Consider the following 20,710-nt stretch of genomic DNA (forward strand, 5'->3'; position numbering starts at 1 on the left):
GGCTGAGATCCCCCAGGGAAATTGGGGTCCTCCAGCTGAGCAGATGAGAGGCAGACCCTGGAGTCAGACTTGGTTTCCAGTCTGGACCCCACCACTCACCTGCTCTGTGACCCTGGCCAGGTGCCGACCGCCCCCCCCCCTCCCCGTCCCCCACTTGGAGCGTCATTTTCCTCATTTGTAAAGTGGTAGAGTGGGAATATTTGTCTTTCATAGGGGTGTTGGGAAATCTCGTAAGTGAAGGACCTGACTGAAGGCCTGGTACTTTCCTCATCTGGCCCAGAAGGAAGAGATCACCAACATGATTTTTATTATTTCAGAGGGCTCTTGGTGGTGGTGGGGGGGTAGTTAATCCAGCAGAGAGCTCAGGGGCAGCCAGATAAAGGGCTTGGGCCCTGCAGTCAGAGCACAGTTTGAGTCCAGCGCCACCGTGGGACATTGGTAAACTGCGTTCCTGCTGTGCCCAGCATGGACGACAGTGCTTGGCCCACAGCAGGTGTTCAGTAAGTGTTCGGGGGACTAAATGGCCAAGTGACTTTCCTTCTCCTTTCTTTACCTATAAAATGGGGATTATATCAGCACCCACCTCCTAGGAGCCCTTACTTGTCCAGCAAACATGTATTGAGCACCTTCTGTGTACAAAGATCCTGAGTTTGAAGTCCTGGGGACCCAGCAGTATACAAGAGACAGACATGCTCTCCTAGGGCTCCCAGTAGAGGAGACAGGAAATAAAATGAGCAGACTGGTTACTGACAGTGGTAGGTACCAGAAGAAATGAGAGGAGATGATGAGACAGGGACTCGTGTTTGGATAGGAGGGCGAGGGAGCACCCCTCTGGGAAAGTGGCACTGGAGCCTATCCCTGAAGGATGAGGAACAGCCACGTAAGGGCACATCCAGGAGCAGAGCTTTCTGGGCAGAGTCAACAGCCAGTGCAAAGGCCCCGGGGGTGGGGGGAAGAGAACAGAAATGGGGGCAGTGAGGCTAGAGGGTGGTGACAGGAGAGTGGTCGGAGAGGAGTTCAGGAAGGGAGCATAGGCCAGGCCATGGAGGGCCTTGTGGGCTACAGAGGAGAGTCTAAACTAGGGGGTGGGGAGGGGATTTAGAGCCCTAGAGGGCAGATTAAGTGAATTGATTTTAGCACAGCATCTGGCACTCAGGAAGCAGTGCATTTTTGCTATTCTTTTCACCCTCGTGAGGATTGCTATTATTATGCACCTTTCACCCTGTGCTGGTGCTCTTGAAGGGACATCCTTGACCCCATCTTTGTCCTTGGACTAGGCCTCTAAACATGGGGTGAAGAGTCAGAAAATGATATCCAACACTTACCCAGCACTCACTCTGCCCCCCTGACACTGTGCTGAGGGCTTTCTGTGTATTAGCTCGTTTAATCTTTTCAGAAAACTATGAGGGATGTGTCAGGAGGACACCCATCTTACAGAAGGGGAGACCGAGGCAGAGGAAGGTAACTCGCCCAAGGTTGCACAGGCACGGAGAAGTAGTACCAGGATTTGAACCCAGACATTTGGCTCTAGAGTCCACACTTTGTAACCCCTGACCCCCCAAAGCCAGGGAGAAACAGGTTCCTCCAGCCACAATGGCCTCCCCTTCCTGATGTCTGCTTCCTACCCCTCCCTGCAGGGGCAGCGTGGAAGCTCCTGTCGGGCATACGGGAGGGCCAAACACAGGTGGACACCCCCCAAGTAGGGGACATGGCCTACTGGTCCCACCCCATCGACCTGCACTTCGCCACCAAAGGCCTCCAAGGTGGGTTCCCGGCCTGGGCCCCAGGCTGCCCTCTGGGGCCCTTTCCTGGCCAGGCCTGGTCCCAGAGAGGCTCTCTGCAGGCTGGCTCTAGGGTGTGCAAGACTAGGCCGGCCAGGGCTGCAGGGGGTGAGGGGAAGGTGGGGACCAGGGGGAGAGGGGAGGTGGCTTTCGAAGAGACAAACAGGAGGCTTCAATCAGGAGGAAGCTGGGAGGGGGTGATGAGGGAGAGAGGGCTGGTAGCTGTTTCTGCAGTCCTGGCTCCCCAGCTGCTCACAGGGGAAGCGAGTATGAGTATGCGGGGGAGGAAGGGTATCAGAAAGCCTTTTCTCGTGGAAAATTTAGATCACTGGAGAGGAGTGGATTCTAGGAAACAGCCTAAGTCAACATGACATGTGTTTCAACAATACAAATAATATTTACTGAGCGTCTGCCCTGCGCCCAGCCTGTGTTGGGCGATGCCAGGGAAATGTTGGTGATTGAGACAGCCCCCCAGCCCTGTCCTCATCGGACTCACCATCTCTTGCGGGGGGAGACCGAGCTGTCCCAGATAGTGGCATCCCAGAGTGGGCAGGACTGGAATGGGGGATCCTAGAGGGTAGGGAAGCCCAGAGGAGAAGCCTGACTGCGAGGGAATTCAGGGAGAGCTTCCTGGAGGAGGGGGTGTTTGAGCTTTGCTGTGAAGGGCTAGTAGGAACTTGTACGGCAGAGGGATGGAAGAAGGTTCTAGGCAGAGAGCTGCGTATGAAAGGCCCAAAGGGGAAAGTGAGCCAGGGGCCTTTGGAGGATCGAGGGTAAACAGGAGAAGGGCCAGGGGTGAGGTGGCAGGGGACAGGGGACAGGCCGTGGAGCTGAGGCCATCTTCAGAAGGTGCTCGGGAGCCGTAGCCCGTGATAGACATGTCAGATTTCAATTTTAAAAGATTCTTCTGGCTGCCTGTGGCTGATGGGCCGGAGTATGAGGCAGGCGACTGTCCTTCAGTTCTGCAGACCCCACATCCTCCAGTACGGTCACTGTCTTTGCCTCCTCTTTCCTCAACCCCCACTCTGCCCACCCAGAAATCCCTTTGGCTCTACCTTTGGAATGTATCCTAAATCCCCCCCACTTCTCTCTCTGGTCTCTTGGTCTGTCCATCCTCACCTTTCACCTGGATATTACAGTAGCCTCTTCCCTGTGCTCCATAGTCTGTTCCCCTGTGAACACCCAAGTTGGGTCATATTCTTCTGTCTCTATACAGAACCCCCCCCCCCATGGTCCCCATCTTACTCAGTAAAAGCCAAAGATTTATCCTGGATCATAATCAATTTGAGACAATCTGGTCTGTCACCTCCTGTCCCTCTCTCCCTCTGCTCAGTCCAGCCTCACTGGTGCCACCAGCCAGCTCCCACCTCAGGGCCTTTGCACACACTGTTCCCTCTCCTGGGGGCGTACTTCCCCAGATGTCCATCCACATGGCTGGCTCCGTTCCCTCAAGCATTCGCTCAACCGTCACCTTCTCAGAAAACTTCTCTTGATCACCCACTTTCTAAAACTCCATCCCCACCCCCACCATACCCAGCTTTATTTTTCTCCAGAGCAGTTATCACCATCTGACATACCCTGTAATTTGCTTATTTACTACATTCGTTGTCTAGGATGTCAGGAATTTTTGTCTGCTCTGTTCACCACTGTGTCCCCAGCTTCTAGAATAGGGCCTAGCGCAGGCGGCGGTGGGGGGGGGGGGCGCAGAAAGGAGGGTGAAATGGGGTCTCCAAGGGCTTTTGCCTACCGCGTTGAGGAGCTGAACTGTGTTCTAAGGACATTGAGAAACCTATGGATGTGGGGGAAAGATGCTTCCAGCTGCCAGGTCTGAAGGTGCATTGGAGGCGCAGGAAGGAACGCCCTGGGCCCAGAGAGCACAGAGTGGGCTGTGGGGATGGAAGGAGGTGTCCCGGACAAGGCCCAAGGTCACCCGGGGACTGGACTGCCCTGAAATGGGGGCACAGAAGAGGAGGCCACAGGAAGGGATGTCCGCAGAGGCCAGATCCAGAGGGCCTGGGGTGTTGAGGTTGGAATTGATAGTGAGGGCACGGGGAGCCAGGGAGGGGTTTTCAGCAGGGGAGGGAAGTAGATTCGGAAAGATTCCTTTGGCTGCCTTGTGAATGGGAGAGAAGGCTGGGGCAGAAACCCAGCGGGGAGGGGACTGGACCAGTGGGGATCAAGGAGATGGGGATCCAGGAGGGGGAGACGGAGCTCCACCATCGCTCCTTTCCTCCCTCCCGTCCCGCAGGCTGGCCCCGACTCCATCTCCAGGTGTGGTCGCAGGACAGCTTCGGCCGCTGCCAGCTCGCAGGCTACGGCTTTTGCCACGTGCCCAGCAGTCCGGGCACCCACCAGCTGGACTGCCCCACATGGCGGCCCCTGGGCAGCTGGCGGGAGCAGCTGGCACGGGCCTTTGTGGGTGGCGGCCCTCAGCTGCTGCACGGGGACGCCATCTACAGTGGGGCCGACCGCTATCGCCTGCACACGGCCGCCGGTGGCACTGTGCACCTTGAGCTGGGCCTGCTGCTGCGCCACTTCGAGCGCTATGGTGTGGAATGCTGACCCTGCCCCTGCCGCCACTCACAGGCCCTTATCCACACCCGTCTACCTATGGAGGGGCGGGATGGCCCGGTGGTCAGAAGCGTGGGTGGGTCCGAAGACTGTCAGATCTGACCCCAGCCAAGGCAGGCCGTGGCTTCTGTCCTGGCCAGCACCTCAAGCCCAGTGGCTGCCCCTCTCAGGTCCAGTTTCCCCATCTGTAAAATGGGGGCAGTTAAGTGTGTGAGGTCGCAGGGTGTTGGGTGAGAAGAGACTGCACACCGAAGTGCTCAATAAAGGAGCAGTTCTTACAGGTGTGGGTGCCTTCCTGACTTCGTCTGTCAGAGGTCTTGTGCCCTCCTGTCCTCCCACTGACACCCTCCTTCAGGTCCCCACCTTCTGACAGACCCACTTCCCCCATCTTGTGCCTCAACCTCTGCCTCCTCCCCACTCTGGGGGCCCCTCTTGTGACCCCCTCTCTTTGGGGCTCCTTGCTCCCCTGTGCACCTCTCCCCACTGGGTCCCCGTCTCCTGGCTGACCCTCTTCCCCTCTGCTCCAGCCTCCCACCCTCTCTCCTCTGGGGTCCCCGCTCTCTGATCCCCTGTGCCATGTGTCCCCAGCCTCCGATTGAGCCCTCCCCGCCAGATCTTCATTCTCTCCACGACCCCGCACAGCCCTAAAAGCCACACGCAACCCGTCTGCCCGCTTAGGTTGCGCTCAGCCGCCAGGAGGCAGCACCCTGTTCGCGGGGCGGAGCCGGGGTGTCCGCCCCCTCCCCCCGGGGCCTGAGGGACCCCCCTCGGAGCCCGCCCACGCGAGATGAGGACGGTGGCCCGGCCCCCCCATGTCCTCCCCCTGGGGGCCGCCCCCGCCCCGCGTGCTTCCTGGGTGGGGCCGGGGCGGCTTCAAAACCCCCCGCCGCCCCAGCCGGTCCCCGCCACTGCCGCCGCCGCCGCCCTTCGCGCCCCGGGCGTCCCACCCCCTCCTCCCGCCGCGGATCCGCCAGACAGCGAGGCCCCCGGCCGGGGGCAGGGGGGACGCCCCCTCCGGGGCACCCCCCGGCTCGGAGCCGCCCGCGGGGCCGGCCTCGGCCGGGAACGGAGGAAGGAGCCGCCGAGGAGCAGCCTGAGGCCCCAGAGTCTGAGACGAGCCGCCGCCGCCGCCCCCGCCGCCGCCGCCGCCGCCACTGCGGGGAGGAGGGGGAGGAGGAGCGGGAGGAGGGACGAGCTGGTTGGGAGAAGAGGAAAAAAAGTTTTGAGACTTTTCCGCTGCCGCTGGGAGCCGGAGACGCGGGGACCGATTGGCGCGGCACTGCCCCGCCAGGAGGCAGGACTTGGGGACCCCAGACCGCCCCACCACCGCCTCGGACGCTTGCTCCCTCCCTGCCCCCTCCACGGCGTCCCCCAGGCGCCCCCATTCCGGAACAGCCCTCAGGAGCCGCCAACCCGGACTCCCGCGAAGACTTGACCCCAGACCTCGGGCGCACCCCCCTGCACGCCGCTCCCCCACCTCCAGCCTCTCTCCTGAGCCCCCGCGCATCCAAGGACCCTTCTCCACCGGGATCCGGGAGACGGGATCTCTCCCACACCTCCTTAACTTTCCTACTCAAGACCACCCACCTCTGGTACCAGATCTCGCCCCTCTCGGTTTTTTCCTTGGGATACCGAGAAACCACCCATCAGAGCTTCCCCTCCACCTCCACTCGGTTCTCCCTGAGGGCTTCAACTCCCCTCACCTCACCCCGACCCTCCTATCTTTCTTCGGGAGACCCCGAGCCCCTCTAGGGGCGGGGCCTCCCTTTTCCCACCGCAGCGGGGCTCGCGCTCTCGGCAGTGCCGGGGGCGACGCCTCCCCCATGCCGCCCTCCGGGCTGCGGCTGCTGCCGCTGCTGCTGCCGCTGCTGTGGCTACTAGTGCTGACGCCTGGCCGGCCGGCCGCCGGACTGTCCACCTGCAAGACCATCGACATGGAACTGGTGAAGCGGAAGCGCATCGAGGCCATCCGCGGCCAGATCCTGTCCAAGCTGCGGCTCGCCAGCCCCCCGAGCCAGGGGGAGGTGCCGCCCGGCCCGCTGCCCGAGGCTGTGCTGGCCCTGTACAACAGTACCCGCGACCGGGTGGCGGGGGAGAGCGCCGAGCCGGAGCCCGAGCCTGAGGCGGACTACTACGCCAAGGAGGTCACCCGCGTGCTAATGGTGGAAAACACCAACAGTGAGCTCAGAGGGGCCGGGGACCCTGGAGGGGAGCCCCCAGGGGGCGCCGGAGTGCAGGGGTCACGGGGGAGGAAATTACTGGCAGAGGAAACTGCCTAGAGGAAGAGGACCCCCGGGGTTGCCGGGAACGCGGGAGGGGGGTCTCAAAGAGGAGAGGACTGAGCTTCCTACCCCTCAGGTATCTGGCCTTGAAGGGCAGGAGATAGGGAGCGAAGTGGGCTTCTAGAGGGCGACGGGAACCTGCGGGATGGTGGGGGGGGGGGCCAGTCCCCTAGAGGGAGAGAAGCAACTGGGGGGTGAAGGGGTAGAAAGACTTCTTTCTTCACAGTGCACTAGAATGTGGGGGGTCGTGGGGTGAGGGCTGCATAGAGAGAGGGAGCCCGCTTTGGGAGAAGCGAAGACTCTAGCATCTGAGAGAGGGGAGGCAGTGGGGAAAGCTGACCCAGAGCTCAGGGGCACGAGGCGAGAAAATTCAAGAAGGACAGAAAAACTAGGTGAAGCGAACTCCGGAGGTATCGGGAAAGTGGACAGTGGATCCACTTGCAGCGAGCGCGAAAAACACGCGGGATTGGGGGAGGGCCCACAGAGAGGAGGATGATAAATGCGGGGAAGAGGGGACCCGAGGTCTTGGGGTGGGGGGAGGTACGAGCAGGAGAGCAGCGGAGACCCCCAGGGGGGCGTCGGGGATGCGCGCGAGGTGCCCCGAGTATTTGGCATATGGACGTGAGAGGAGGAAGCCCAGCGCGGGAAGCGAGCCCCCAAGAAACCTAGAATAGTGGGTGGTGGGAAGGGGTTTAGAGAGAGGGGAGACAGGCATGAGGACGGGGGACGGGGAGGGAGTGGAGGGGAGACATAAACAGTGCCGTTCTGGGAGCAGCGAGCCCCCCACGCGCGGGAGGGGAGGAAGCGGGCTGAGTGAGGAGTCGAGCCCTAGAGGGAGAGGTGGGTGGGTGAGACTCTGCAAGATCGGGGTGAGAAAACCGAGCTGGTCGGGGTGAGGGAGCCCCACGTGGGTGCCACGCGCGGAGGGAGGAGCCTGCCCTCCCGGAAAGGGTGGGGGGGGGAGGACCCCGCAGAGCTGAACTAGGAGAGTCTGGACCCCAGAGTCCCAGTTCCTCTCCGGGAGGCTGGGGAAACCCCAGCGTCCGGCCGCCTAGCCCGCCCTCCCTTCCTTTTCCTTGCCCGGGGGGCGGGGATCGCGCGCGGAGCCTGGGGCGAGACGGGGCAGGTCGGGTCCCCGCCCTCGCGGCTGCGGCGCCTCCCGCCCTCTTCACCCCATTCTGGGGCGGGGCTGCTGCTGGGCCCGGCCCCTCGGCGCCCACGCGGGGACCCAGGGGTTCCGCGTGGCCCGGAGGTTTGGGGCAGCCCCCCTGTTTTCATTTTCTGTCTTGGGCGGTGCACCTGTGGTCCTTGGGCCACGCATGCGTGCCCGGCCAGGTGACGGCCCTCCCCACCCATATTTCAGGCTCACCTTTTCTGTGGTTTCACCTTCGTTGTAGAGATTTCTCTACCGCTGGTACCTTCAGTCCTCTTCTCCCCTCCCAGTCTGGCTCCATCTTGCCCCCAAACCCTATATCTCTCTTCCCGTGTGTGTCTCCCATATCCCATGCATGGGTCTGAACAGTCTCTTCCCTCTTTCTCCCTCTTTTTCCATCTCGCCCTATTCCTCGAGTCTCCCTGTCTCTGTGGTCTCTCCATCCCTCCCTCTGACCGGTCCTGCCCTTCCTTTCTTCCTCTGTATCTGTCTTCACCCGTCCTCCCACCCTCCACCCCTGCACTACACTTCCTTTGGGGTTTGCTGAGTAACCCCTGGGTCAAGATAGGGCTTCTTTGTGGGGGCCCCGGGCTGGCTTGGCTAGTGTGGGGAGGAGTAGGGGCAGGGGGCCCGTGGAAGGAGTTGCCTCTCCTTTCTCATCAGATCCCGTCTCCTCCATTTCTGCACCCCTACGGCAGAGGCCTTAAAGGATGTATCCCAGTTGATCTACAAGGTCATGGCCTGCCTGCTCATCCCAAACTTTTCCTAGACTAGAACGCACTCTTCCCATTTTTCTTCCTCCCCCCACCAAAGCCACTCCTACCTAGAATGAACTTTGCCTTGTCTAACCAGCTGAGGGAGAGAAGGCAGGAAGCAATTAGTAATAGTAAGAGTAATTCGTAGTAATAATAATGTCACAGTAGCAGGGAGACTGCATGGCCTTGGGGTTAAGAGTAGTCTTTGGGACCAGACCGCCTGAGTTTGAATCCCAGCCCTGTAGCTCCTTACCTATGTCACCGTGGGGCAAATGACCTGTTTCCCCATCTATAAAATGGGTACAATAATTGTCTTTTCCTCATGAGGTTGTTGTGAGGTTTAAATGTCTTAGCCCTTGTAAAGTGTGGTGCACAGCCCCTGGCAAATAGTGAGCACTCTTTAACATACACGTTAGCACAGCCCGGGTGTGCAGACTGCTGCCTGCTTTACCGCACCAGCTCACTCGTCGCACACTATATAATCTTGCAGCCGGTCCTCCTTTTACAGTTGAGAATCTGACACAGAGAGTGGAATTCGCTTGCCCAAAGTCACACAGTGCTTCAGTTAGGAGAGCCTGGTGGGCAGTTAGGGAGTTTGGTGGGGTTGTCATTTCCCAAAGAATAGCCCCGAAAGCGAGGCTGTGGGAAGGAATGTGACTTGCCCAAAGTCACAGAGCTGGAAGGCTGCTCCCTCCATCCTACTCCTGCCATTCAATTTGCATTTGAGGCTTCAAGTGCTGGGGGCGCCTGAGCGAGCACAGCAGCCCCTCTTAGGGCTGTGTACTGAGTGGACGCTTTATAGATGACAGGAGACAAGCGTGGCTCAGACCCCATTTTACAGAGGGCAAAACAAATCTAGAGAGGGAGAGCCACTGTCCCAAGGTCACACCGCTAAAAAATGTCAGAATCGGGTTCCAACCCAGGGTCGTCAGCGCCGGGAGCCCACGCTCTTAGACTTGGGGTGTGCTAGCTCTCTCCGCCCTTGCCAAACCCCCTGACCTCCCTCCTCTCTGCTCCTCCCGCCTAGAAATCTATGAGAAAGTCCAGCGTACCCCGCACAGCATATATATGCTCTTTAACACGTCGGAGCTCCGAGAAGCAGTGCCCGAGCCCGTCTTGCTCTCCCGGGCAGAGTTGCGCCTGCTGAGGCTCAAGTTAAAAGCGGAGCAGCACGTGGAGCTGTACCAGGTGGGGGTCCGGGCCCCAGAGGTGGGCTGCACTGGGGCCGAGGTGGGCAGCTGGACGGCTGGTGGCTTGCAAGGTCCACACAGACAGACTCGGCAGGATGGGGGCGTGCGGGCCATGGAATCATGGGGCCCTTTAGAACTTTCAGGTTCCTAGTACCCTAGGATACTAAACACTCAGGAGGCCAGAATCTTGAAAGGTTGCAGGCTCTCCAGCCGTTCTGTCCAGTACAGTTGTCCAGGACCACTAGCCACACGTGGCCATTTAAGTTGACTAAAAGAAAAAAAGTTCGACCCCTCAGTCTCACTGGCCATATTTTGGGTGCTCCGTAGTGGTTAGTGGCTGCTATTTTGGATGCCGCAGATAAAGGACACGTCCAGCATCCTAGAAAATTCCTTTGGATAGTTCTGTTCTAGAAGAGTTAGAGTCTCCAGGAAGACTGGGGCCTCTGGGAGGGCTGGAGTCTAGAAGATTATGCGACCTGGAATCCACGTCGTGCGGGACATTGGGTTTAATGGTAGGTGGTAGACTGTTACAACAAAGGAAGTGTGTCTGTGGTCAATTCCTTGGGAGTCTAGAGAATTCAGCTTCATGCTGCCAGTGTCTGGAGTATTCTGCCCAGCCCCAGAGGATCGTGGCACACGGGCATCAGACCTCTGCAGCATCTGGGTTTGGGGCGTGCCAGACTCCTGGGTGTCTAGAACATCAGTCTCTCAGAATTTCTCAGGTTCATTGAATGGGTCATTCTTGGGGTATGGAATGACTTCTAACATAAGCCCCTAGAAAGTTACAGGCTCTCAGAATTCAGGGTGTCAGATGTGCAGAATTGTATGCTCAGGGGACCCCAGGATGTCCCAGGAGGATCTCAGCATGGTGGACTGTCTGAGCTGAAAGGGGCCTGGCATTTCACCAGTGAGGGAACTCAGGCCGCGGAGGGGCCCCACAGGGACTCAGAGCAGAGGCTGAGCCATCCAGGTGCCTTGATCCCCGGCCTGGGGCTCTCTCTCCTCTCCTCCCAAGGCCGCTCCGGCGGTGGGGTGGGGGTTGTTCCTACAGGGCCCCACAGCGTGGATGTCTGGGAGGGGACTGTCTGAGGGACTCTCTGGCAGCCTGTTTGGTGGAGCAGGAGTGGGGGTGCAGTCAGTGTATTTGGGGGTGGGGAGCCGCATCTAATCCACTGTCTCCCCCCAATTCATCTCCCCCCAGAAATACAGCAATAATTCCTGGCGCTACCTCAGCAACCGGCTGCTGGCGCCCAGTGACACGCCGGAATGGCTGTCCTTTGATGTCACTGGAGTGGTGCGGCAGTGGCTGAGCCATGGAGGTAAGGACCACTTGTTTGCCCCGCCCCTATTTTGTAATGGGATAGAGCCCTTTGTTTGTCCTGCCTAGCAGCTGGGACCCCATGTCCCAAGAGCTGGGACCCCATGTCCCAGCCAAGACGTGGCCTTCCTCCTAGACCTCAGACCTGAGTGATAATGCCTAATCCATTTCCTGAGCACCTGCTGGGTGGTGGGTGATGCTGGGGACACAGCAGTGACCCAAACAGCCCCACCCTTGCCCTCACGGAGCCCATAGTCCATTCTTGGGGTGGGGGAAGTGGGGAAAGACCTGAAAACTGGATGGTAATGACCCAGATTGGGTAGGGCTGGAATAGGGACCCCAGAGGAGATGGTGACCCAGCTTGGGGTCAGGGAGGGCTTCCTGGAAGAGGGGACATCAGAGCTGATATTTGAGGGTTGAGTGGAACCCGTCGAGGAAAGAAGGAGAGGCAAGAGTGTTCAAGGCGCACCCTGAGTCCAGGGAGAGCCTGACACAGCCGATCTGTCTGTAAGAGGACTGTGTTTGACCTGAGTCCACCACACCCACATCCCCCTTCCTGATCTCCCTTTTGTTCATGCCTCCCCTCAACAAATGCCAATGGGTCCCTGCTCTGAGCCCCGCCCTGTGTGCGGTGATGCTGGGGACACAGTGGTAACTAAGACAACTTCTAGATGCTGCCTTCATGGGGCAACTCTGGACATCTACAAAGTCTTGCCAAAGCCCTAGGTGGCAGTGATAACCCGAAGGAGCAGTGGCGGGGTGGGGAGGCCCCGAGTGCTGCTGCGACCCATCCTAGAGGGTCTGGGAGGGCTTCCTGGGGGAAGGTGATAGTATAGAGACTTAAGGGATAAGTGGTGGATCGGCCAGGTGTTGAAAGGCAGGGGCCCGGGGCCGCTGGACAAAGGCCTATCTCGGTCACTGCAGAGTCTAGAGCACCGAGCACAGGGCCCAGCACCTAGTAGGAGCTTAGAAAATCATTCACTCATTTGTTCAAGAAGCCTTTCTCCCACAGCTGCTCTGTGGGTGTGCACCCCATCCCTACCTTTTCCCACTTGGGGCACATCATCTGCCTTCTGTGGGTCTTGGCTTCCGTGCCTATTAAATTGGGACCTCTGGCGAGGATCAGAAGAGATAATGCTCACAGAGCATTTAGGACAGGGCCTGGCACCCGGGGTGTGCACTCAGTAGATGTTTATTTTTAAGACTGTGGGCTAGGCCCAGCGGGGAGCAAGAAAACAGGAATCCCTGCCCCCATGTATCCTGCTTTCCACTGAGAACAATGAGGGAAACAAATAGCCAAATGCGAATGTCAGGAGGGGGAGTGCTATGGAGAAAATAAAGTGATGTCACTGTGGGGGTGGGGCATGTGTCCAGGAGGGACTCCTGGAGGAGGTGACATTTGAGCTGAGACCTGAAGGAGGAGAAGGAGGAAGCAAGGCCAAGAGCAGGAGGATGCAGGGAGAGGGCAGGCAGGGGAAGAGACAGGGGGAGCCCCAACACCCCCTCCACCCTGGGTTTGCTCCACCCACGGCGGGGGTGTGAACAGCACCTGGCATCTCACACTGGCTTCCCACACTCCCACAGGGGAAGTAGAGGGCTTTCGCCTCAGTGCCCACTGTTCCTGTGACAGCAAAGATAACACACTGCAAGTGGACATCAACGGTGAGGCCCATCTCCCTGGCCCGGCCCCATGCCCGCATGTGTGTGCATGTGTGTGCACTTGTGTCCTCTTCCCCCTGCCCCTGCCCCCATTCATCCATCTGAGAGTGTGTGTCTATGTCTCCCCCACACCCTACAACTCCAAACCAAAGCAGGGTTCAGTTCCAGCCGCCGAGGTGACCTGGCCACCATTCATGGCATGAACCGGCCTTTTCTGCTCCTCATGGCCACCCCGCTGGAGAGGGCCCAGCACCTGCACAGCTCGCGGCACCGCCGAGCCCTGGACACCAACTACTGCTTCAGGTGAACCTTTCAGCCCTTGACCATGGCATTCTCGTCTGGTGGTGTGATGGCTGGGCGCAACCAGGGAAGGCTCAAGTTGGGCACCTGGCTGGTGCTACGCGTGGCTGGCACCTCCTTCAGCCTGGAGGGCTCAGAGGATGGGCTCTGAGTTCTAGGATGCTGGGATGTGGAGTCCTAGGATGTTGAGATCATCTTGCTTTCTTGCTGGTGTGTTGGTATGTAGACTGAGGGACCCGAGCAAGTTCAATGTTGGCAGTCTGGGATTCTAGAACGTTGGGATCCTAGGACATAGAATTCAGTGTTAATGACTGGAATCTGAGAATGTTGGACTCAAGGAGTGTTGGGATCTTAGAATTAGGGAATTGAGGATTGGAAGATTGCCCATGTTGGATTCCCATACCATTGACAGATTGGAGTCTCCACTGTTGGCAGACTGGAGACCTTGAATATTGGGCTCAGAATGGTGGAAGCCTGTGTTAAAATACTAGCATTCACGGGACACCTGGGTGGCTCAGTCGCTTAAGTGGCCTACTCTTTAAAATTTTTTTTTTCAACGTTTTATTTTTATTTTTGGGACAGAGAGAGACAGAGCATGAACGGGGGAGGGGCAGAGAGAGAGGGAGACACAGAATCGGAAACAGGCTCCAGGCTCCGAGCCATCAGCCCAGAGCCCGACGCGGGGCTCGAACTCACGGACCGCGAGATCGTGACCTGGCTGAAGTCGGACGCTTAACCGACTGCGCCACCCAGGCGCCCCTTAAGTGGCCTACTCTTGATCTCAACTCCGGTCTTGATCTCAGGGTCATGAGTTCAAGTTCTGCATTGGACTCCATGCTGGGCATGAAGCCTACTTAAACACAAAAAAACAAAACAAAACAAAACAAAACAAACTGGGGTACCTGGGTGGCTCAGTCAGTTGAATGTCTGACTCTTGATTTCAGCTCAGGTCATGATCCCGGGGTTGTGGGATCAAGTCCCGCACTGGGCTCCATCCTTAGCATGGAGCATGCTTGGGATCCTCTCTCTCTCTCCCTCTGCTCTTTTCCCCCCACTCTCCCCCTCTCTCTCTTCCTCAAATAAAGTGTATATATATGTGTGTGTGTGTGTATATATATATATATATATACATATATATATATATATATTAGCTATAATATATATATGTGTATATATATATAATATATTAAAAAAAACAACAACAACAGCTGGCATCTACAAATGTTGGGGTTGGAGAAAGCCAGATTATTGGTATCCTAGAGTGTTGGGGCTCAGAGTTGGGATGTTAGACTCTTGGAAAGCTGGGATCTTCAGAGGTGGCAGCTTGGACCTCTTGAGTGATGGGCTCAGGATTGTGGAATGCTGTAATTCGATACTGAGATATCACGAATGACAAGATACCGGAGAGTTGGAATACAGGAATCCTAGCAAGTTGGAAATGCCATTGTTAGAATGTTGAGATGCTGGAGTATCGCAATCTAAGAAAGTTGAAAAGTTGGATTCCTTAGCATGTTGAAATACAGAGTTAGATGTTGCAGAATTAGAACGATAATCTGACCTTTGTCCCTCCCCAGCTTACTGTTTGGATGAGGTACCTCTGGGCTTTGTTACATGCTGTTCGCCTTCTGGAAAGTCAGCTCTATTTCCAAGCTTAGCACCAGCCCCAGCCTTAGCCCAGCAACCCCACGAATGAATGAACGTTATTAATAACAATATAGAGGGAGGCAGCCAGCCATGGGAGCCTCCGCAGGGAGAGACACAGTGTCACCTCAGAAGTTGTGCCAAAAAGTGAACCTGCAGCTGAACAAAATGGTAGATCCAACTACCAATTTTCTAGAAACACAGGGACAGAGGAACATGTTAAAGAACACCATGGGCTTGCAGTCAGCAACAATTAGATTGTGGGAAATCTGACCCACTTTCTTCAACAAATACAATGCAAAGTAGGGAGGTAGAAAGATGATTATGTAGATTTCTAAAAGAATCTTAAAATATATATCAAGTAATTGCAATGTGTAGACCTTATTTGGGTCTTTATTCACGCAGACTAGTAAAAACAAAAAGACATTTGTGAGACAGTTGGGGAAATGTGAACCCTGATTGGATATTTTATGATATCCAGGAATAATTGAGAATTTTTCTTATATGGTCTTGTGGTTATGTTTTACAATAGTCCTGATTTTCTTGGAGATACCTGTGGAAATATTTGTGGATGAAATGACATGGTGGATGGCATGTGCTTTGAAATCGCCCATTGCGGGAGAGGAAGTGGGTAGGGGCAGAGATGCAGTGAACTTGGCCGTGACATGGGATTGTGGAAGTTAGCCTCCCTGAACTCTTACCCAACATCCAATGTGAGGCCTTCAGCCTGTTCTGTTCTGGGGCCCCAAGTGGGTTTCTTTTACCCATCAGGCCCTGACTGGATGACAGAGAGGCTCTGCAAGAGCTTTGCAAGAGGGACACCTGGGTGGCTCAGTCGGTAGAGTGTGGGACTCTTGATCTCAGGTTGTGAGTTCAAGTCCCATGTTAGGTGGAGAGCTAATTAAAAAAAAAAAAGAAGGGGGCGCCTGGGTGGCGCAGTCGGTTAAGCGTCCCACTTCAGCCAGCTCACGATCTCGCGGTCTGTGAGTTCGAGCCCCGCGTCGGGCTCTGGGCTGATGGCTCGGAGCCTGGAGCCTGTTTCCGATTCTGTGTCTCCCTCTCTCTCTGCCCCTCCCCCGTTCATGCTCTGTCTCTCTCTGTCCCAAAAATAAATAAACGTTGAAAAAAAAAAAAATTTAAAAAAAAATAAAAAAAAATAAAAAAAAAAAAAAGAAGAAGAAAGCTTTGCAAGAGGCCTTGCACTGAATAAATGGGTTAGAAAGTGCCTCAAAGTCACCTGGAGGCTTGTTAAATATGGCCTGCTGTCCTCCAGCCCCAGCCCCACCCCCAGTTTCTGACTCAGTAGGTTTTTGGTGAGCCTGGAGAATTTACATTCCCCACAAGTTCTCAGATGGTGCTTCTGCTGCTCTGGGGACCCCACAGGGAGGATGTCCCAGGTGGGTAATCAGGGTCACAGACTATTCAAATCTTAGGACCTCAAAACCCCCAGCCAGAGTTGAACCGGAAGTGAAAGATTATTCTGGACAGGGGGTTCTTTCCCTTCTGTGAATTTAGGACCCCCTTGAGAAGCTGAAAGCCAGGACATTTCCCCAGAAATATGCCTGTAAATGCGCACATATGTGCCTGTGGTTTCAGGAGCTCAGGACTCTCCCTGGTCCTGGACTTCCTGATGCCTCCTTGACCCTGAACAACACCTTATTTGATCCAACATCCCTCATGTCTTTGGACAGATGGGGAAACTGAGGCCCAACCAGACTGGGGAGGAACCAGGCTGAGCTCACAGGGATCTCAGATTCCTGGCTCCCTTCTCTGTGGCTTTTGGAGAGGCCTTGTCTTGCCCCGGGAAATGCTGTATCATCGCCTCTTCCTGCTGTGCTTGAGCTGACATGGCTGTGCTGGACAGATGAGGCCCCAGCCTCCCAGGGGACACAGAGCTGGCCGTGAACCTGTCCCCAAGCTCCACACTTACATGCTGTGTATGGGCAGGCAGTGCTTTCCTCTCTGGGGCTCAGTTCCTTCATCCTTCAAATGGGAATAATAATAATAAAGCCTGCCTCATAGGGTTTTGAGATCAGTTAATTCTCTGTTGATTACTTCTTGAATAGATAAATGCATGTACATGGGCCAAACCTAGAAGGAATAGTCAGAGACCCTCCAGCTCTGATCCCCACCCCTCTCTGAAGAAGAGACAGTCACTTTTATTATATTTGTGTCTCCTTCCAGACACAGTGTCTGTTTGAAACACGTATACACATCCGTATTTTTTTATTTTGCCCCAATTGCAGAGTTCGTTTTTTTTGGGTGGGGGGGGATGTAGAGAGGGCACTGCATATTCCTTCCTCCCTCCCTCCCTTCTTCCCTCCCCCCCTCTCTTCCTCCCTCCCTCTCTCTCTTCCTCCCTCCCTTATTCCCTTCTTTCCTTCTTCTCTTTCTTATTCTAAAAGTAACACATACCCACTGTCAAGAATTTAGAAAATACAGAAAGATATCACCCATCACACTACCACGTATAAAAAAAAAATCAACATTTGAATATATTTCCTTTTAGTCCTTTTATGCAAAACAGAATTTGGATCATACTGTACTTGTAGCTTTGAAGAATATCTCTTTCACATGATATGAACCTGGAATATAAAGTGTTCATGCTTCCCACGAATCAAGCTTTTTAACTAAGGTCTCTGCCCAGCTCAGCCATGGCCCCAGAGGCCAGCACATAAAATGCCCTGGTTCTTTCCAGACAAGCAGGAGCCTGGGCCTGGACTGGGGAGGGACTGGCTTTTGCTTCTGAGCATGGGACAGGGATTATGAGTCTAGAGCAGTAAAATATTATACATCACTATTCTCCAATATGCTTTTTAAAAACCTAACATAGAGGGGCATCTGGGTGGCTCAGTCGGTTAAGTGTCTGACTCTTGATTTCAGCTCAGGTCATGACCTCGCAGTTCAAGCCCTGCTTTGGGCTCTGTGCTGACGGTATGGAGCCTGCTTGGGACTCTCTCTCTCTCTCTCTCTCTCTCTCTCCTTCTCTCTCTCTCTCTCTCTCTCCCTTCTCTCTCTGTCTCTCTTCCATTTGTGCTCTCTCTCACAGTAAATAATATATAATATATGTGAGGCTCGAACTCACAACCTAGAGATCAAGAGTCACATGTCCTACTAAGCCAACCAGGCGCTCCAGGTAGCAATAAGTTTTAGAAAGAAAATAAATCAGGGGCACCTGGGCAGCTCAGTCGGTTAAGCATCTGACTCTTGATTTCAGCTCAGGTCATGATCTCCTGGTTTGTAGGATTGAGACCTTGTCAGGCTCTACGCTGACAGCACAGAGCCTGCTTGGGATTCTTTCTCTCCCTCTCTCTTTGCCCCTTCCTCCCCCCAATAAATAAATAAACGTTAAAAAAAAAAAAGAAGGAAAATAAATCAGAAGAAGAGGGAAGAAAAAAATAGATATTGGGTACTATTTTTCCTATTCTGGTTAAAATTTTCTTCTATTATGGAAAATTCGAAGTGTAGACAAAAGCAACCAAGATATGATGTAATGAAGTCCCGTGGATTCTCATCCAGCTTCAACAGGCATTAAGATTTGCCCCACGTCTTGGGGCGCCTGGGTGGCGCAGTCGGTTAAGCGTCCGACTTCAGCCAGGTCACGATCTCGGGGTCCGTGAGTTCGAGCCCCGCGTCAGGCTCTGGGCTGATGGCTCAGAGCCTGGAGCCTGTTTCCGATTCTGTGTCTCCCTCTCTCTCTGCCCCTCCCCTGCTCGTGCTCTGTCTCTCTCTGTCCCAAAAATAAATAAACGTGGAAAAAAAAAATTAAAAAAAAAAAAAGATTTGCCCCACGTCAAATACAGACACTGTCATATTTTCTTGCAGAACTGAAATGCCACTATCACACTGAATGGAATTCACGATCATTTGAATGGGTACTTTGGGTAGGATGGTCCAGAAAGGATGCTCTGAGGAGAGGATATTGATTTTTTGTAACTGATATTTATTGAGTACCTGCTGCGCACATCAGGCAGTGTTCTAGGAGTTAAGGCTCCCTGCGTAAAGGACATCTGAGCATACATTTCAATGAACCGAAGGAAAGAAAAGAACTAGAGTGGATATCTGTGGGAATAGCAAGCCAGGAGGAGGGATGAGTGAGTGCAAAGGTCCTGGGGCAGGGCTGTATTTGAAGAACAGGGAGGATGCTGTGTTCTAGTGTCTGGAGTCAAGGAGAGTGGGGAGGGAGTTGAGATCAGCTGACCAGGCGGCGCCTTGTGGTTCCTGTTAAGGGCTTGGGCATTTGCCCCAAGAGACACAGAGCCATGTTTGAGCCATGTTCGGAGCAGAGATTCGACACGACAGTCTCTAGCATGTGGCCCCAGAAGGCAGGAATTCCTGTCTGTTTCGTTTGTACTGAGCCCCCAATAGATCCCAGCTAAGCAGTTGGTCCTGGTTCAACAAGTATTTGTTGCACACATAGAACTTAGGGCTTGGGGACGGTCATTTGACTTTCTTACAGGCTTGTCAGGAGCCTTGTGTGAAATGATGTTTACAATCCCGTTAGCAAGGGGCTTGACCAAAGAGAGCGCTTTATCAGTGTTAGTGATTATCATTGCTGTTACCGTTATTGCTATTATCACTGAGATGGACGCTGTGCTGGGGGCAACCAGGGTGCCCCCCCCCCACCTCGGGGGTGCGGCTGCCCTCGCAGCAGCAGCAGCAGCAGCAGCAGCAGCAGCCGCGCCCCCCTGACCCGGCCCCCTCCACCCCCACCCCCCACCCCGCAGCTCCACGGAGAAGAACTGCTGCGTGCGGCAGCTCTATATTGACTTCCGCAAGGATCTGGGCTGGAAGTGGATCCACGAGCCCAAGGGCTACCACGCCAACTTCTGCCTAGGGCCCTGTCCCTACATCTGGAGCCTGGACACGCAGTACAGCAAGGTGCGTCTGGCCACGGGCCGGCCGGGGTTGGGCTGGGGGGAGCAGGGGCCGAGGGAGTGGAGGGAGACAAACAGGTAAAATCGGAGAGGACTTAGCCAGATGAGAAGTAGAGAGAGCCCGGGGATCAGAGAGGATGGTACAGAGATGGGCGGAGACAGGCTCTGAGCCGGTAGAGAGACCTGACGCAGAGGGAGACGCAGAGGGATCTGCGGTCTATGGCGAGACCCATGGAGACTGAGTGACCAACCGGGTGCGGGGAGGCCGGGAGACGGAAGGAGAGGGGAACGCGAGAGACAGGATGAACAGTGAACGGCCTGGAGTCCACACACTGCCATGGAGACAGAGACTGTGAAGACAAGGCAAGAGTGGAAAAGGGAGAGAGGTAGAGACTGGGAACGGACTGAGACGAGACAGAGGGAGAGGGGAAGAGGCGGGAGAGGTGGGAGCGCCCTGCCCACGACCCCCGACCCTGACCCCGCCCGCAGGTCCTGGCCCTGTACAACCAGCACAACCCGGGCGCGTCGGCGGCTCCCTGCTGCGTGCCGCAGGCGCTGGAGCCCCTGCCCATCGTGTACTACGTGGGCCGCAAGCCCAAGGTGGAGCAGCTGTCCAACATGATCGTGCGCTCCTGCAAGTGCAGCTGAGGCCCCGCCCCGCCCCGCAGGCCCCGCCCACCCGGCAGGCCCGGCCCCGCCCCCGCCCGCTGAGCCGGGCTGTATTTAAGGACACCGCGCCCCAGAGCCCTCTGGGGTCGATTAAAGGTGGAGAGACAACTGGGGTCTCTGTGTGTGTGTGTGGTTGGGTCCCAGAGTGGGGTCTCCCTCCCGACGTTCTCGACGTTCCTGGATTCCCGTTCCATCTGTCCCCTCTGGTCTCCATTCATTTCCTCCCACAAACGCCTACTGAGCACTTATGTTCCAAGGACTCCCCGTGAACACTAGTTAGATTTATTTATGGAGCATCTTGTGAGCTGTTCTAAGTGCCTTCTATCGATTAATTCATTTAATCACCATAACAAAGCTCTGAGATACAGGGACTCTGATAACACTCTATTTTTTTTTCCTGCTTATTTTGAGAGAGAGCGCGCGCGCGAGCGAGCGTGCGCATGGGGAAGGGGGAGAGAGACTCCCAAGCAGGCTCCGAGATGTCAGTGCAGAGCCCCACTTGGGACTCGAGCTC

General features: G+C 55.7%; 3 protein-coding genes across 7 annotated transcripts in view; 2 read left to right on the forward strand and 1 right to left on the reverse strand.

The window, feature by feature from the left end:
* Window positions 1–5,055, forward strand: part of B9D2 (B9 domain containing 2) — a 7,047-nt gene extending 1,992 nt beyond the window's left edge. For both annotated transcript variants that reach the window (XM_047078004.1, XM_047078005.1), the window contains exons 3-4: window positions 1,638–1,763; window positions 4,030–5,055. In XM_047078004.1, the coding sequence (XP_046933960.1) occupies window positions 1,638–1,763; window positions 4,030–4,343 (440 nt within the window). In that variant the 3' untranslated portion in view covers window positions 4,344–5,055. The remainder of the gene's footprint in view (window positions 1–1,637; window positions 1,764–4,029) is intronic.
* TMEM91 (transmembrane protein 91) overlaps window positions 1–8,208 on the reverse strand; it is a 20,839-nt gene extending 12,631 nt beyond the window's left edge. For 2 of the 3 annotated variants that reach the window (XM_047078003.1, XM_047078000.1), the window contains exon 1: window positions 8,004–8,208. The gene's annotated coding sequence lies outside the window, so the exon portion shown is untranslated. The remainder of the gene's footprint in view (window positions 1–8,003) is intronic. The other variant, XM_047078001.1, reaches the window with a different exon arrangement.
* On the forward strand, window positions 6,175–20,304 carry TGFB1 (transforming growth factor beta 1). 2 transcript variants are annotated; one of them, XM_047077996.1, is made up of 7 exons: window positions 6,175–6,530; window positions 9,570–9,730; window positions 10,934–11,051; window positions 12,635–12,712; window positions 12,862–13,012; window positions 19,378–19,531; window positions 20,017–20,304. In XM_047077996.1, exons 1-7 carry the CDS (start codon window positions 6,176–6,178, stop codon window positions 20,173–20,175), a joined length of 1,176 nt encoding a protein of 391 aa, XP_046933952.1. In that variant the 5' UTR covers window position 6,175; the 3' UTR covers window positions 20,176–20,304. The 2 variants fall into 2 exon arrangements, with proteins under 2 accessions (XP_046933952.1, XP_046933953.1); XM_047077997.1 differs by having other exon boundaries at window positions 12,865–13,012.
* Window positions 20,305–20,710: the final 406 nt, after the last annotated feature.

The sequence above is a fragment of the Lynx rufus genome, unplaced genomic scaffold (genome assembly GCF_022079265.1).
Source record: "Lynx rufus isolate CCGP_SWC_20201006 ecotype Redwood Valley unplaced genomic scaffold, mLynRuf1.p SCAF_16, whole genome shotgun sequence".
NCBI classification, from domain to species: domain Eukaryota; kingdom Metazoa; phylum Chordata; class Mammalia; order Carnivora; family Felidae; genus Lynx; species Lynx rufus.

Coding starts and splice junctions, on each gene's coding strand:
- TGFB1 (XM_047077996.1), top strand. CDS start 6,176: ATGCCGCCCTCCGGGCTGCGGCTGCTGCCGCTGCTGCTGCCGCTGCTG. Junction 9,731..10,933: donor AGCACGTGGAGCTGTACCAG/GTGGGGGTCCGG, acceptor ATCTCCCCCCAG/AAATACAGCAATAATTCCTG. Junction 13,013..19,377: donor GACACCAACTACTGCTTCAG/GTGAACCTTTCA, acceptor CCCACCCCGCAG/CTCCACGGAGAAGAACTGCT.